The following is a 16,677-nucleotide window of genomic DNA, read 5'->3' on the forward strand; positions in this document are numbered from 1 at the left end:
ATGGCGATCTCTCCTTGGCCTCAGCCCATTCTTAAGTGTGTGGCCAGGAACCCAGGCTTTCCGAGCTCCGTGTTTTATCCACTTGGTGGCGTCCAGTACCACGTCGGGCAGTTGAATTCTGCTCCAGTGAGATGAGTCCCTCCCTCCCTCCCTTCCTTCTCTCTTTCCTTCTCCTTTCTCTTTATCTCTCTCTTTCTCCCTTCCTTCCTCCCTCCCTTCCTCCCTTTCTTTCTTTTTTCTTTCTTTTTTTTTTTTTTTTGTCCAGTTTGACGTTTTGGAACGGCTGACAGCGACAGGATATTCAGCTTCTAGTGACAGTCATAGGTTTCCTTGTCTCATCCTAGTCTTTCCTTAGCTTGTAGAAGGTGAATACTTTGGCTTAGGACTGCACTTATTCATTCAGTAAATTGCTAATTGAGCATTTAAGTCTCAGGCCTTTCTGAATTTTACTGTCTAGGGATTTCACTCTTATTTAATTAGTATCATGTGCTGTGTGGAGATTAGGAAACAACAGATCTAAAAGGTGTCAAGGAGATGGTATGTTGAGTTACTGGGTGAGGTTTCTAATAGCGGATATAACCATGTTCAGTGTCTGTAACTGCACTATGTAAGCTGTTTTACATATTGCTCACTACTGGAGATTTTTTTTTCATGTCTGCATAGATTTACCAGGATAACAAAAGAAGTAAATTTTGAGGTTTAGAATGGGTCGTTTATTCACTTCTATGCTTTGAAACCATTTTTCTGACATCTTCTATGTCATGTAAATGGAACTTTTGGCAACTTGGGAGAAGTGATTTTTCTCTGTATCACTTAATGGATTATTTAAAGTGGAGACCTGTATCTCATTGTGGTTTTGTTTGTATTTATCTGATGATTAGTTGAGTATCTTTTCATGTTTCTGTTGTGAGATAATCACGTTATGCCTGTCAGAATGACTAGAATAAAAAAGACATGAAATAAGAAGTGTTAGCAAGGCTGTTGAAGGAAAAGGAACCCTTCTGCACTGTTGGAGAGAACGAGAATTGGGCACTATGGAAAACAGTGTTTTAATTAATTACTTTTCAAAAAATTAAGAATAGAATTACCGTATAATCCAGTTACTCCACTACTGGGTAACTTACCCAAAGAAAGCAAAAACACTAATACGAAAAGATATATGCACCCCTGCATTCACTGCAGCATTATTTACCATAGGCAATATGTGGAAGCAACACAAATGTCCATCAGTAGATAAATAGATAAGGAAGATGTGGTATACACACACACACATACACACACACACACACACGATGAAATATTAGTCATAAAAAAGAATGAGATCTTGCCATTTGCAACAACATGAGTGGACCTAGAAGGTATAAGACTAAGTGAAGTAAATCTGATAGAGAAAGACAAATATCACATGATTTCACTCATGTGGAATTTAAGAAACAAAACAAAAAATAAACAGACTCTTAAATACAGAGAACACAGAGAACAAACTGGTAGTTCCTGAAGGGTAGGTGGGTAGGACAATGGGTGAAACAGATAAAGGGGATTGCTAGTAGACTTATTGTGGGGCACCTGGCTGGCTCAGTTGGTAGAAGGTGGGACTCTTTTTTTTTCTTATTAACATATAATGTATTATTTGCTTCAGGGTACAGGTCTGTGAATCATCAGTCTTTTTTTTTTTTTTTAAAGATTTTATTTATTTATTTGACAGACAGAAATCACAAGTAGGCAGAGAAGCAGGCATATAGAGAGGAAGGGAAGCAGGCCCCCTGCTGAGCAGAGAGCCCGATGTGGGACTCGATCCCAGGACCCTGAGATCATGACCTGAGCCGAAGGCAGCGGCTTAACCCACTGAGCCACCCAGGCACCCTGTGAATCATCAGTCTTACACAGTTCACAGCACTCAGCATAGCACATACCCTCCCCAGTGTCCAAAACCAAGCCACCCTATCTCTCCCACCCTGACCCCCCAGCAACCTCAGCTTGGTTTTCTGAGATTAAGAGTCTGTTTTGGTTTGTCTTCCTCGCGGGTCCCATCTTGTTGCATTTTTTCCCTCCCTACCCCCATAACCTCCACCCCCTCCCCCTCTCAAATATCTCATATCAGAGAGATCATATGATAATTGTCTTTCTCTGATTGACTTATTTCGCTTTGCATAATAGCCTCTAGTTCCATCCACATAGTTGCAAATGGCAAGATTTCATTTTTTTTTAAAAGATTTTATTTATTTACTTGACAGACAGAGATCACAAGTAGGCAGAGAGGCAGGCAGAGAGAGAGAGAGAGAGAGAGAGAGAGGAGTTAGCAGGCTCCCCACAGAGCAGAGAGCCCCACGCGGGGCTCGATCCCAGGACCCTGGGATCATGACCTGAGCCGAAGGCAGAGGCTTTAACCCACTGAGCCACCCAAGCGCCCCAAGATTTCATTTTTTGATGGCTACATAGTATTCCATTATATATAACCCACATCTTTTTTTTTTAAAGATATTTTATTTTATTTTTTAAATTTATTTACTTGACAAACAGATCACAAGTAGGCAGAGAGGCAGGCAGAGAGAGAGCGAGAGAGCAGAGAGCCTGATTCAGGGCTCGATCAGGACCCTGGGATCATGACCTGAGGCAAAGGCAGAGGCTTTAACCCACTGAGCCTCCCAGGCACCCCACCCCACAATATCTTTATCCATTCATCTGTTGATGGACATCTAGGTTCTTTCCATAGTTTGGCTATTGTGGACATTGCTGCTATAAACATTCGGGTGCACATGTGCCTTCGGATCCCTACATTTGTATCTTAAGGTAAATACTCAGTAGCGTGATTGCTAGGTCATAGGGTAGCTCTATTTTTAACTTTTTGAGGAAACTCCATACTGTTTCCTAGAGTGGCTACACCAGCTTGCATTTGGAAACTGGGACTCTTGATCTTGGTTGGGGTTGTGGGTTTGAGCCCCACGTTAGGTGTAGAGATTACTTAAAAATTAGGGGCGGCTGGGTGGCTCAGTTGGTTAAGTGACTGCCTTCAGCTCAGGTCATGATCCTGGAGTCCCAGGATCGAGTCCCACATCGGGCTCCTAGCTCCATGGGGAGTCTGCTTCTCCCTCTGACCTTCTCCCCCTCCTGCTTTCTCTCTCTCTCAAATAAATAAATAAAATCTTAAAAAATAATTAAAATTAAAAAAAAAAGAGGAGACTTATTGTGAGGACTGAGAAATGTATGGAATTGCTGAATCATTATTCTGTACACCTGAAATTAATATAACTCTGTATGTTATTTATACTTTAATAAAAGAAGTTATCAAAGTAAATTTACATTCAAAGTAAATAAATGGAAACTAATATTTACATATTCTTGGAATATAAGTGTTTCTAAGAAAAAAGTCATTTGAATAAAGAATTTTTACTCAGAGGGGAGCCTGAGTGGCTCAGCTGATGGTGCATGCAACTAGTGATCTCAGGGTTGTGAGTTCGAGCCCCATGTTGCATATAAGAATTACTTAAAAATCTTCATTATTATTTCTGACGATTTATTTATGTATTTGACAGAGAGAGAGAGAGAGAGCACAAGCGGGGGAGGAGCAAAGGAAGAGGGAAAAGCAGGTTCACCACTGAGCAGGGAGCCCCACATGGGGCTTGATCGCAGGACTCTGACCCAAAGGGAGCTGCTTAACTGACTGAGACACCCAGGTGCTCCTTAAAAATAAAATATTTTAAAAAAAGGATTTTTTACTCAGGTATAGATTATACAGCATCATAGAAATATAGATCAAGTTGACCCCTATTACAGGTAAGGAAATAAAGCCCAGACCTGCCCAAAGTCTAGGCTAGTTAAAGGAGAGGCTGAAGTTAAAACCCCGATCCCATGCCCTTTGGCTACTGTACTCTACTGTTGTGCACATCTTGTAAGTCATAATACATTTTATTTTATTTTATTTAAGATTTTATTTATTTATTTGACAGAGAAAGAGAGAACACAAGGAGGCAGAGAGGCAGGCAGAGAGAGAGAGGGGGAAGTAGGCTCCCTGATGAGCAGAGAGCCCAATGCGGGGCTTGATCCCAGAACCCTGAGATCATGACCTGAGCCAAAGGCAGAGGCTTAACCCACTGAGCCACCCAGGCGCCCCCATAATACATTTTAGAAACAAAAACTGAATTCCCAAGATTTTTAATTACAGTAATTGAGTCATGTTACCTGCATTTGAGAAATAGATGATTAGTATCAAGGGTATGTAAGTGATATATTTTGCTATTAGATTTTAATTTTTAGCCTTTGTAGAAGATGCTCAGATCCTGGTATAATGTGGGTATTTTTGTTTTCTACGTAGAATATCTAAAAAATGACCACACCAAACAAGACACCTCCTGGTGCTGACCCTAAGCAGTTGGAAAGGACTGGAACAGTGCGGGAAATTGGGTCACAAGCTGTTTGGTCACTCTCATCTTGCAAACCAGGTAAATCAAAACAAAACAAAAAAAGTTGTTTGTAATAACTACTTACAGTTTCCTCATATGCTGGATGCTGGACTTTAATATTCTTTTTTGTTTAGATGCTTTAATTCTAAGGTAAATTTAATTGAGTTTTTATTTGTTATATATCTGTTCCCATTTGCTTTACTAATATCCACTTCAATTTAACTGCATATTTCATAAGGTTTCTTCTTACCCTGTTCTATCTCTGCAATGATTTAGTTATTTGGTGAGCATTATTTGTTGGCTCTTTCTCTAGATGAGATAAGTGGGTGATACACTTTTTGAGTGATTGTGTATTCCTAAATATTTTTTTAAAATCTTGGTTAGTATGGAATTTTGGGGTGGCAGTCCTTTTCTCAAATATTTGTGGATACTATTTCACCATTTCCTTTTTGTTAACGAATAAGAAGGCCTAAGCTTGTCTCTCTTTTTTTCTAGGTGATTTGTTCTTTCTTTCTGGAAAGCATTTAAACTTTTTCTGTTCTTTTTTCTTAAATCTTCATGCATCTGGATTTTTTTTTTTTTTAAAGATTTTATTTATTTGACAGGCAGATCAGAAGCAGGCAGAGAGGCAGGCAGAGAGAGGGAGGAGGAAGCAGGCTCCCCACTGAGCAGAGAGCCTGATGCGGGGCTCGATCCCAGGAGCCTGGAATCATGACCTGAGCTGAAAGCAGAGGCTTTAACCCACTGAGCCACCCAGGCGTCCCTAAACTTTTTCTGTTCTTGAAGTTTAAGACTCTTGCCAGGATATGCCAAGATACTTGTGTATCTTTTTCATCTGTCTGACTTATAATTTGATGGGCACTTTCAATTTGTAGACTAAAGCTCATAGAAAGTTTTCTAGCTTGAGGAACTTTATAATGTTATTGGTTTAATAGTCACTTTTCCTTTGGAAATTTGTTATTTACACGTTAAGACTCCTATAGCAGTATTCCCAACCAGACCTCTTTTTTCCTCTTAAGATTTCTTTCTCTTTCTTTTTATAAGTAATTTTTGAGGTATAATTTATGTTCAATAAAAGTTACCCTTTAAGGTGCATAGTTGTATGAATTCTAACGAACATATGCCATCACAATCAAATATAGAATATTTCCATTATCCAAAGAAATTCCCTCATGCCCCTTTCTGGTCAGTCTTCTGCCCCCTTACCAGCTCCTGACAACCTTTGATCTGTTTTATATCCTTTTAGTTATGCCTTTCCCTGTATGTAGCTTTTCAGGTCTGGCTCTTTCACTTAGTATTTGTGATTTTTTTCCATGCTGTTACATGTATCAATAGTTTATTCCTTTTTATTGATAATTACTATTCCACTGTATGGATGTACTGTAGTTTATCTACTCACCAGTTAATGGACATTAGGTTTGTGGTAACCACCTTCCAGCATGGTCCTGGTGATCCTTATCTCCTGATATTTGTGCCCTTCTGTTGACCTCTGCTGCACTGTCAGGATTGATCTCTGGAACTAGTAGGATATGCAGAAGTGATATTGTGTGATTTCTGAGATTAGATTGATCAAATACGTTGTGACTGTGCCTTGTTCTCATTTGGATCACTCCTTCGGGAAAGCCAACTGCCATTTTGTGAGGAAACAGTGGACCCTGTGGAGATATTTGTGTGGCAAGGAGCTCTGGCCTCCTGACAATAGCCTCTGAGGAACTGAGGCCTCTTGTCAATAGCATATGAGCAAGCCATCTTAGAATGGATCCTTCAGCCCCTGTCAAGATTTCAGATTAATTCCTTCAGATAACTTGACTGCAAATTCCTAAACATCCTGGAGCCAAAGTGCTCAATCAAGTTCCTCCCAAATTTCTATCTCATAGAAGTTGTGAAATAATGCATGTTTGGTGTTTTAAACTGCTGAGTTTTGGGGTAATTGTAATGCAGCGATGGTTAACCAAGATTGCTTCCCATACTAGGTGATTATGGATAGAGCTGCTGTAAGCATTCATGTACACATTTTTGTGTGGATATATGTTTTCTTTTTTTGGGTAAATACTTAGGAATAAAATTCTGTAGGGGTAGAATTTGTTTTTATTTCTTCATTCCCAGTCTATACCTTTTATTTCCTTTTCCTGTCTTACTGTGTTAGGTAAGACTTCCAATATGATACTGCAGGGGAATGGTGAAAAGGGACATCCTTCTAATTCCTGATCTCAGAGGGAAGGCTCTTAGGTTCTCACCATTAAGTATGGTGCTAGCTGTTGGTTTTTTCATTTGTATATAAAGTTGAGGAGGTTCCTTTCTATTCTTAATTTGCTGGTAGATAGCATGTTGAATGGATGTTGGATTTTGTCAAATGCTATCTCTATTGATATGATCATTTTTTTTCTTCTTTAGCCTGTTGATATGATGGATTACATTAATTAATTTTGGAATGTTGAACCAGCTTTGCATGCCTGGAATAAATCCTACTTAGTTGTGATATAAAATTCTTTTTATACATGGTTTTTATTTGCTAGTATTTCTTGAGGATTTTGTATTTGTGTTCATGAGAGATACTGTTCTTCCATGTTTTTTGTAGTGTCTTTGTTTGGTTTTGGTATTAGGTAATGCTGCCCTCATGGAACAAGTTAGCAAATATTTCCTCTGTTTCTGTTTTCTGGAAGAGACTGTAGAGAATTTGTATTATTTCTTTGTTACATAATTGATAGAAGTCTATTGAAACCACCTAGCCCTGGTGATTTCTTTTGGAAGGTTATTAATTTTTTATTCAATTTCTGTATTATATATAGGACTATTCAGATTATCTATTTCTCCTTGTCTGAATTTTGTTGTATTGTGTCTTTCAGGGAATTGATCCATTTTATTGAAGATATTAAATTTGTGGGCATAGAATTGTTTATAATACTCTTTTATTTTTCTTTCAATTATCCATGAGATTAGTAGGGATGGCCCCTCTTTTGTTTCTGATATCAGTAATTTGTGTCTTCTATCTTTTTTTCTTGGTGAGCCATGCTAGAGGTATATTAATTTTGTTGACCTTTCAAAAAATAGCTTGTGGTAACTTCTCTTTTAATTTACCTGTTTTCAGTTTCATTCATTTCTGTTCTGATTATCATTATTTCTTCTCCTTATTTTGGGTTTAATTTACTCTTCTTTTCCTTGTTTTTAAGGTGAAAACTTAGATTACTGATTCTAAGTTTCTCTTCTTGTCTAACATACATACTCCATGCTATAAATTTCTCTGTAAGCACTGTTCTCACTGATTCTACCGTTTTTGGTAATCTTTATTTTTTAATCAGTTTCAAATATTTTACAGTTTCTTTTGATACTTCTTCCTTGATTCATCTGTAAATGTCAATTTGATCAAGCTAGTTGATGGTGCTATTCAGTTCAACTAATTTACTAATTTTCTATCTGGGATAAAGGCTAAGATTCAGAATTTAAAATTATATAGATATCCTTGTTTTTTTTTTTTTTTTTAATTTATTTATTTATTTATTTTCCAATTTATTTATTTTCACAAAAACAGTATTCATTATTTTTTCACCACACCCAGTGCTCCATGCAAGCTGTGCCCTCTATAATACCCACCACCTGGTACCCCAACCTCCCACCCCCCCCCGCCACTTCAAACCCCTCAGATTGTTTTTCAGAGTCCATAGTCTCTCATGGTTCATCTCCCCTTCCAATTTACCCAAAAGCACATACCCTCCCCAATGTCCATAACCCTACCCCCCTTCTCCCAACCCCCCTCCCCCCAGCAACCCACAGTTTGTTTCGTGAGATTAAGAGTCACTTATGGTTTGTCTCCCTCCCTATCCCATCTTGTTTCATGGATTCTTCTCCTACCCACTTAAGCCCCCATGTTGCATCACCACTCCCTCATATCAGGGAGATCATATGATAGTTGTCTTTCTCCGCTTGACTTATTTCGCTAAGCATGATACGCTCTAGTTCCATCCATGTTGTTGCAAATGGCAAGATTTCGTTTCTTTTGATGGCTGCATAGTATTCCATTGTGTATATATACCACATCTTCTTTATCCATTCATCTGTTGATGGACATCTAGGTTCTTTCCATAGTTTGGCTATTGTGTTTGCCTTGCTATTTTTGCATTTCCTTAGAGACTCATTAAAGGGAGTCTAAGTTTATAGTTCTTTTTTTTTTTTAAGATTTTATTTATTTATTTGACATACACAGAGAAATCACAAGTAGGCAGAGAGGCAGGCAGAAGTGGGGGGGAGGGTTCCTGCTGAGCAGAGAGCTGGATGTGGGGCTCGATCCCCAGACCCTGAGATCATGACCCGAGCCGAAGGCAGAGGCTTAACCCACTGAGCCACCCAGGCACCCCAGTGCTTTGAATTGTAATCTCATGGTATTAATATAGGAGCCTTATTGATACAGTGGTAAGTTGTAGGGGTAACAGAAGTGTTCTATAATCCTGTGACTAGATCTTAGTCTTTTAGTGGGTGTATATCCATGGCTGTGACCTTTACAGGTGCTTCTCAGTCCCCCACCCCCCAACTTATGTGGGAGACAGGAAAGCTAGAGGAGTCTGAAGTTGAGTGTTTTTCTTTCCCCATGTCAGTTAGGCTCTAGTAAAACCCATGTTAGTTATACTCTAAAACAGTTTTCGTAGAAGTCAGGTCTTTGTTGAAGAGAGCACAATGCTCTGAGTGTATTTCACAGTGTATTTCTAAAACAGTTTTCGTAGAAGTCAGGTCTTTGTTGAAGAGAGCACAATGCTCTGAGTGTATTTCACAGTGATTACTTCCCCCTCCCTCTGCAGGAAGCACTGGAGAATTTTCTTTCGTCTTTATCCTGAAGGGAACCTGGTGGGGCTCCTAGGTAAAATTCAGGAAAAGGTAGATCTCTTCCTAAGGCTGGGCTTCTAGAAGTTTTTCTCTCTCAACCTCATCCATACTCAGTCTCCAGCCATTAGTCAGTTAGCAGTTACTCTAATAAAGTTTTCAAACCAGTTGCTGACTCTAGCAGCAGTTGCTGCTTCTGGTAAGCTGTGATTCACCTGTTTCTTCAGTTTCCTGTGTGGTGGTTTGCCCTGTGACCTCAATTCTCTGTTGGACTTAAGAAGTATGACTGGTTTTCAGTTAATTCAGCTTTGTTGCTGTTGTTCTGAGGATGAGTGACATTTTCTAAGCCCTTTGCATGTCAGACTGGAAGCTGGAAGTTTTTCCTTTCCTTTTAAACTGTATATATCTTTATATTTGAAGTGGGTTTCTTATAGACAGCATTGGGTCTTGGTTTCTAATTTAATCCAATATTCTTTATCTTTTCATTGGGAATGTTTAGATCATTTACATATTTATTTATTGATATCATTAGATTTGAAACTACTTGAAATTTGTTTTCTTTTTTCTTGTTTTTTTTTTCTTTCTTTTCTATCTGTTTTTGGATATATTCAGTATGTTTTATCTCCACTGTTGACTTACTGATTATACATCATTTTTTTAAAAGATTTTATTTATTTGTTTGACAGACAGAGATTACAAGTAGGCAGAGAGGCAGGCAGAGAGAGAGGAGGAAGCAGGCTTCCCGCTGAGCAGGGAGCCCAATATAGGGCTTGATCCCAGGACCCTGGGATCATGACCCGAGCCGAAAACAGAGGCTTAAACCCACTGAGCTACCCGGGCACCCCGGTTATATACATCATTTTTTAAATTTTTGAGTGGTTGCCCTAAAGTTTACAATATATATCTTTAATTATCACAGTTTACGTTCAAGTAGTAGTATACCACCATAGATAATGGTGTATGAATCCTTCAGCAGTGTACTTACAGTTTCTCTCCTCAATCCTTTATGCCATTTGTATTATACATTTTATTTTTAGATATTTTAAGCTTCAGGATATATTGTTGCTATTTTTGTTTTAAATGGTAAATTATCGTTTAGAGCAATTAAAAATTAAAAAATTTTTATGTTTACATTAATTTTTTAAAATTTTTGGAACTTAATTTCTTTGAATAAATCAAATTCTATCTGGTATCATAGTCCTCCTACCTGAAGAACTTTCTTTTTTTTTTTTAAGTCTTTTTAAAAAATATTTATTTGTCAGAGAGTGGAGAGAGAGCAAAGCAGGGAGAACGGCAGGCAGAGAGAAAACCAGGTTCCCTGCTGAATAAGGACCCTGATGCGGGACTTGATCCCAGGACCCCGGGATCATGACCTGAGCTGAAGGCAGACTTTTTTTTAAAGATTTTATTTATTTATTTGACAGAGAGAGAGAGAGACAGCAGGAGAGGAAACACTAGAAGGGGGCATGGGGGAGGGAGAAGTAGGCTTCCCACTGAGCAGAGAGCCTGATGTGGGGCTCGATCCCAGGATCCTGGGATCACGACCTGAGCAGAAGGCAGACACTTAATGATGAGCCACCCAAGCGCCCCTGAAGGCAGACGTTTAACCACCTGAGTCTCCCAGGCATTCCCTGAAGAACTTTAACAGTTTTTTGTATTGCAGGTCTGCTAGGATTGTTTGTTTGAAGAATTTTTCATTTTGCTTTTATTACTGTGGTATATTTTCTCTGAATGGGATTCTAGCTTGGCAGATTTTTCATTTTTTTTTTTTAAATAGGATAATGCCTTTATATTTTTTAAAAAAGATTTTATTTATTTATTTGACAGAGAGAGATCACAAGTAGATGGAGAGGCAGGCAGAGAGAGAAAGAGGAGGAAGCAGGCTCCTTTCTGAGACGAGAGCCCGATGTGGGGCTCGATCCCAGGACCCTGAGATCATGACCTGTGCCGAAGGCAGAGGCTTAATCCACTGAGCCACCCAGGTGCCCCTGGATTTTTCATTTTTTTTACTTTAAAGATGTCATTCCATTATTTCCTGGCTTGCATTTTTTTTTTTTTTTAAGAGAAATCTGCTCTAGTCAATGTAGCTTTTGTTCCTAGCTGCCTTTAAGATTTTATCTTTGATTTTCAGTAGAGTAAGTATGATGTGTCAGAGTAAGTACATGGGTATTTAATGTGGCTTGAGATTCACTGAGATTCTTGGATCTTCTGGTCTGATGTTTTGCATTATTTTATGAAAATTCATGGCCATTATTTCTTCAAATATTTCTTTTGCCCCATTCCTTCTCTGTTGTCTTTCTGAGAATTCAGTTATACATATGCTAGACCATTTGATTTTTCTAGACCATTTTTTATTCATAGCTTTTAGATGCTTTATTTTTCCCTCATTTTGTTTTGCTGTGGATTTTTTTTAATTGATCTAGCTTCAGGTCTACAGCTTCTTTCTTTGGCTTTGTTGAGTTTCATCTCTGATATGGTGGTTTTTTATTTATAGCTTTTCCATTGACTTTTTTTTTTAAGATTTTATTTATTTATTTGAAAGAGAGAGAGAGAGATTGAGATCACAAGTAGGCAGAGCAGCAGGCAGAGGGAGAGGGGGAGGCAGGCTCCCTGCTGAGCAGAGAGCCCATGCGGGGCTCGATCCCAGGACCCTGAGCCAAAGGCAAAGGCTTTAACGCACTGAGCCACCCAGGCGCTCCTCCATTGACTCTTAAAAGAGTTTTCATCTCTGTTGAAAGAAATTCCCTATCTGTTCCAGCATTTCCTCCATCATTCACTATAGATTCTTTAACATGTCAATCATAATTTTTTATTTTTTATTTTATTTTATTTTATTTTTTCTTAAAGATTTGGTGGGGAGGCTTGTGCCAGAGGAGGTGTTTTGTTTTGTTTTGTTTTGTTTTTGTTTTAATTCTAGTGAGTTAACATACAGTGCAATATCAGTTAGAGGTGTACAGTATAGTGACTCAACACTTCCATACCACATCGGTGCTCATCACAACAAGTACACTCCTTAATCCCCATCAGTTATTCCACCCATCCCCCCACCCCCTCCCTTCTGATAACCATTAGTTTGGCCTTTATAGTTAAGACGGTTTCTTGGTTGCCTTTCTCTTTTTTTTCCCCCTTTGCTTGTTTGTATTTTTTCTTAAATTCCACGTATGAGTGAATTTATATGGTATTTGTCTTTCTCTGACTGACATGTCATTTAGCATAATACTCTGTAGCACTATCCATGATAGTTGGAAATGTCAAGATTTCATTTTTTATGGCTGAATGATATTCCATTGTGTGTGTGCGTCGCACACACAGACACCACATCTTCTTTCATTTATTTATTTATTTATTTATTTGAGAGCGAGAGAGTGAGCGCACATGTACACAGGCAGGAGGAGGAGGTGAGAGGGAGAAGCAGACTCCCTGCTGAGCGGGGAGCCCAATGTGAGACTTGATCCCTGGACTTTGGGATCATGATCTTAGCTGAAGGCCGATGCTTAACAACTGAGCCACTCTGGTGCTTTGACACCACCTTTTCTTTAGCCATTCATCAGCTAATAGACACTTGGGCTATTTCCATAATTTGGCTATTATAGTTAATGCCACTATAAACATTGCAGTGCATGTATCCCTTTGAATTAGTATTTTTTCTTTGAGGAAATACCTAGTAGTGCAATTGCTGGATCAAAGGGTAGTTCTATTTTTAGCTTTTTGAGGAACCTCCATACTGTTTTCCACAGTGGCTGCATCAGTTTTCATTCCTGCCAGCAATGCAGGAGGGTTCCCCTTTTTCCACATCCTTGCCAGTACTTTATTTCTTGTGTTGTTGACTTTAGTCATTTTTATAGGGGTGAGGTGATACGTCGTTGTAGTTTCGATTTGTATTTCCCTGATGATCAGTGTTGTTGAACACCTTTTATGTGTCTGTTGGCTATCTATATGTGTTTGTTTTTTTGGGTGTTGAGTTTTACAAGTTCTTTATATATTTTGGATACTAACCATTTATCAGATATGTCATTTGCAAATATCTTCTCCCATTCTGTAGATTGCCTTTTAGTTGTATTGATTGTCTCCTTCACTGTGCAGAAGCTTTTTATTTTGATGAAGTCCCAATAATTTATTTTTGCTTTTGTTTACCTTGCCTCAGGAGACATATCTAGAATGAAGTTGCTATGGTTGATGTCAAAGAGGTTACTGCCTGAGTTCTCCAACCACGGGAGTTTTTTTTTAATGTTTCTCCATTTTTAGTTTTCACCTATCTCTGTACTCCTGTGCTCTTTCCATGCTCTTGCCTTGTCTTCAGTAGTAGAATACTGTGTCTTGTCACTCAGTGCAGGCTTCTCTGTTTTCCTGGTCCAGCTATTATCTTAGCCCTTGTGTGCCTGGCCTTCTCAGTATTTTGGTCCCCCCTACCTATGATAGCCAAACTTTGCCTTGGATCTGTGGCTAGTCTTTTGTGGGAGAGTTTTCTGCACCTCCCCCACCCCCCACCTGAGGAAGGGTTGTTCCCTGCATCTACCCCAGGTGTAGAGCGTTTTTTCTTTTAATCTTCTTTCAGCAGAGAAGGGTCTGTCCTGGAGTCAGTAGGTTTGATGCTCACCCTCCAGCAGCTTAAGTCCTTTGTTCTGTTGGAGAGAAGGGTTTGGGAAGGACAGTAGGTCTTTTGGCTTTTCCTGCAGTGGTGGTCAGTTCTTTTCTTCACGCATCTACCATTGAAGTATGTTTTCTGGTCTTCTGGTCTCCTCTAAATCTTTCTGTTACATAGACAGTGAAGGCCCTTGGAAAAGATTCTGAGAGTCAGTGTGCGTTCCCCTTAGATTTGGGACTACCAGGGTTGCTGTCCTTTTATGCTAGCCCACACTTGGCCTTTAACAGGTTGTTTAGCAGGGTCTGCCTAATGTCTTATGTGTCTGTTTGGCCACTGTTCCTTCCTTCCATGCTCTACCACAATTGGGACAGGCTATATATCATTTTTCTCCTGAGGTTGAGAGGTACTCCTTCTTGGGTTTTAGACTTTTTGGTTGCTGCATTTTTTTCAAGCTCTTATGTTTTCAAGAAAAATTATGAGTTTGTAGTTTATCTAGCCTCTTCTTGTTTGAATGGAAGTGATGCATTTTTTCCCAGCTTTCTACATCCTGGGCTGCTTCAGAAGTTTCTAACATTCTTTATAGTATAAAATAGTTCTATGAATTTGCTCAAATTGAATACCAACCTTTGCTTGATCTAGTAGCATAATTCAGCTGGTGCCTTACTGTATCAATAATGGGGTATAAGTCAGTGTCAGTTCATATCCCTTGATGCTATGAAGTTTGCAGAGGGCAATGTATAATTGGCTCCTTGAAGATGCCCCACAGCTCTGACAGCTTGGAGGTACAGAGTAGAACAGTAGTTCCACTGCCAGGAGAGTGGTGGGATCACTACAAAATGTGTTAAGTATGAAAGTCATGCAGTTTATCAGTGTTGTGTCAAACGTTGTACTTGTATCACCTTTGGGTCGCTCAGTGAACTATCATTAGGTGATTATTTTCTACATAGAGTGAATGACTGCTCTTTATTAATGAGAAGCAGAATGAGAAGGTTGTTTAACCTTTGCTTCTCTATGGTTAGATATTTTTCATTTCTAGGCAGCAGATAATTGTTGAAGTCTGTTAACTCTTTAATAGACTAAAAGTTATAAAAGACAGAATCCTTACTATTAAGGAGTTCACAATCTAGTGGAGGGATTAAAGCTTTAAACAAGTCATTATAATGCAGTGTAATAATTTATAACTCTTTTTTAGTGCTTACTAAATGACAGGTCCTGTTCTAAGTACTTTACATGTGTATGCAGTACGTATTGTTATTGTTATCATTTTCTAAATGAGGAAACTATAGTACAGAAAGTTAAGTAATTTGGCAGTGATCACATAATTAATGGGAATGCTATGACTCAAGGCAGTCAGGTTCTACAGTGTCATATTGCTTTCCACGAAGTATGGGTTCAATATTGACCCAGAGGAAGAAGTGATTGATTCTGCTTAACAGATCAGGGAAGGCTTGTTCTTCATGATGGAACAAGAAGATTTCATTGAATAAAAACATAAAGTGAAAGGGACGCCTGGGTGGCTTAGATGGTTAAGCATCTGCCTTCGGCTCAGGTCATGATCTTCAGGTCCTAGGATCAAGCCCCATTTTGGGCTCCTGGCTCAGGAGGAGCCTGCTTCTCCTTGCCCTCTGCCTCTCCCCTTGTTTATGTTCTCTCTCTCTCTCTCTTTCTGTCTCAAATTAGTAAATAAGATCTTAAAAACAACAACAAAAAAAAGGACATAAGGCAAGAGGAACAGTAGGCACAAAGGTGTAGAGCTTAGACAAAACACAGTTCATTCAAAAGTTTTAAGTAAAACTAGAATAAAAGGAAGTGGCGTAGGTAAATCTAGCTAGTTAGGTAGAGGGCTGATCATAGAGGGCTTTGTTAAATAGTTGGTACTTTATTGTACAGAGCTCTTAAAAAGTTTTAAGTACCAGAGTAAAACATTCAGTATTTGTTCACATTTGAGAAGTTTAGAGGATGGATTGAAGTGAAGCAAAGTTAGAGGTAAAGAAATCATTTAGAAGATAAGGAATAGGGGCACCTGGTGGCTCAGTGGGTTAAAGCCTCTGCCTTCGGCACGGGTCATGATCTCAGGGTCCTGGGATCGAGCCCTGCATCGGGCTCCCTGCTCAGCAGGGAGTCTGCTCCCCTTCCTCTCTCTCTGCCTGCCTCTCTGCCTACTTGTGGTCTCTGTCTGTCAAATAAATAAATAAAATCTTTTAAAAAAAAAAAGAAGACAAGGAATAATTTAGGGGAGAAGTGATATAAGGAAGACTTTAAATAAACTTTCTAAATCTTTTTAAAATTATTTTTATTTTTTTAAAGATTTTTATTTATTTATTTGACAGAGAGAGACACAGCTAGAGAAGGACACAGCAGAGGGAGTGGGAGAGGGAGAAGCAGTTCCCCATATGGAGCAGGGAGCCCAGTGTGGGGCTTGATCCCAGGATCCCGGGATCATGACCTGAGCTGAAGGCAGACGCTTAACGACTGAGCCACCCAGGTGCCCCAAACTTTCAAAATATAAAATAACAGTTTGTGGGAGGTACAAATTTACTTGCCTGCTACAGTGTGGTAGGTGGTATAGAGCTTTGCAAAATTACTCTGTCTTTGGAAATAGTGGTCCATTATTTCACTCAGATTAAAGTTGGAATGTATTTAGTAGATTCAGCCTAGTTGAAGACGCATCACAAACAATTCCACAATTCAGCACAATTGTCAGTCTCTGTCCAAGAGACTGGAAAAACTAAAGGTCAGATTTGTGTGACTGCTAGCATTCTAACAGATTCTTATTACAATAAATTAATCATTTAATTTCATAAGCCCTAAATTCATATCATGTTGGGCAACAAAATTAGGGGACAAATAGGTACATCTTCTGTGTTTGACTCCATATTT

At 39.0% G+C, this 16,677-nt stretch overlaps 1 protein-coding gene across 6 annotated transcripts in view; it reads left to right on the plus strand.

Annotated features, from left to right (window-relative positions):
- ANAPC10 (anaphase promoting complex subunit 10) overlaps nucleotides 1–16,677 on the plus strand; it is a 298,667-nt gene that overhangs the window by 302 nt on the left and 281,688 nt on the right. For all 6 annotated transcript variants that reach the window (XR_006380950.1, XM_044224943.1, XM_044224944.1 and 3 more), the window contains exon 2: nucleotides 4,313–4,439. Coding sequence is in view for 5 of the 6 variants with exons in the window: in XM_044224943.1 (XP_044080878.1) it covers nucleotides 4,325–4,439 (115 nt within the window). In the remaining variant the exon portion in view is untranslated. The remainder of the gene's footprint in view (nucleotides 1–4,312; nucleotides 4,440–16,677) is intronic.

Source organism: Neovison vison, chromosome 11 (assembly GCF_020171115.1).
Source record: "Neovison vison isolate M4711 chromosome 11, ASM_NN_V1, whole genome shotgun sequence".
In the NCBI taxonomy this organism is placed as follows: domain Eukaryota; kingdom Metazoa; phylum Chordata; class Mammalia; order Carnivora; family Mustelidae; genus Neogale; species Neogale vison.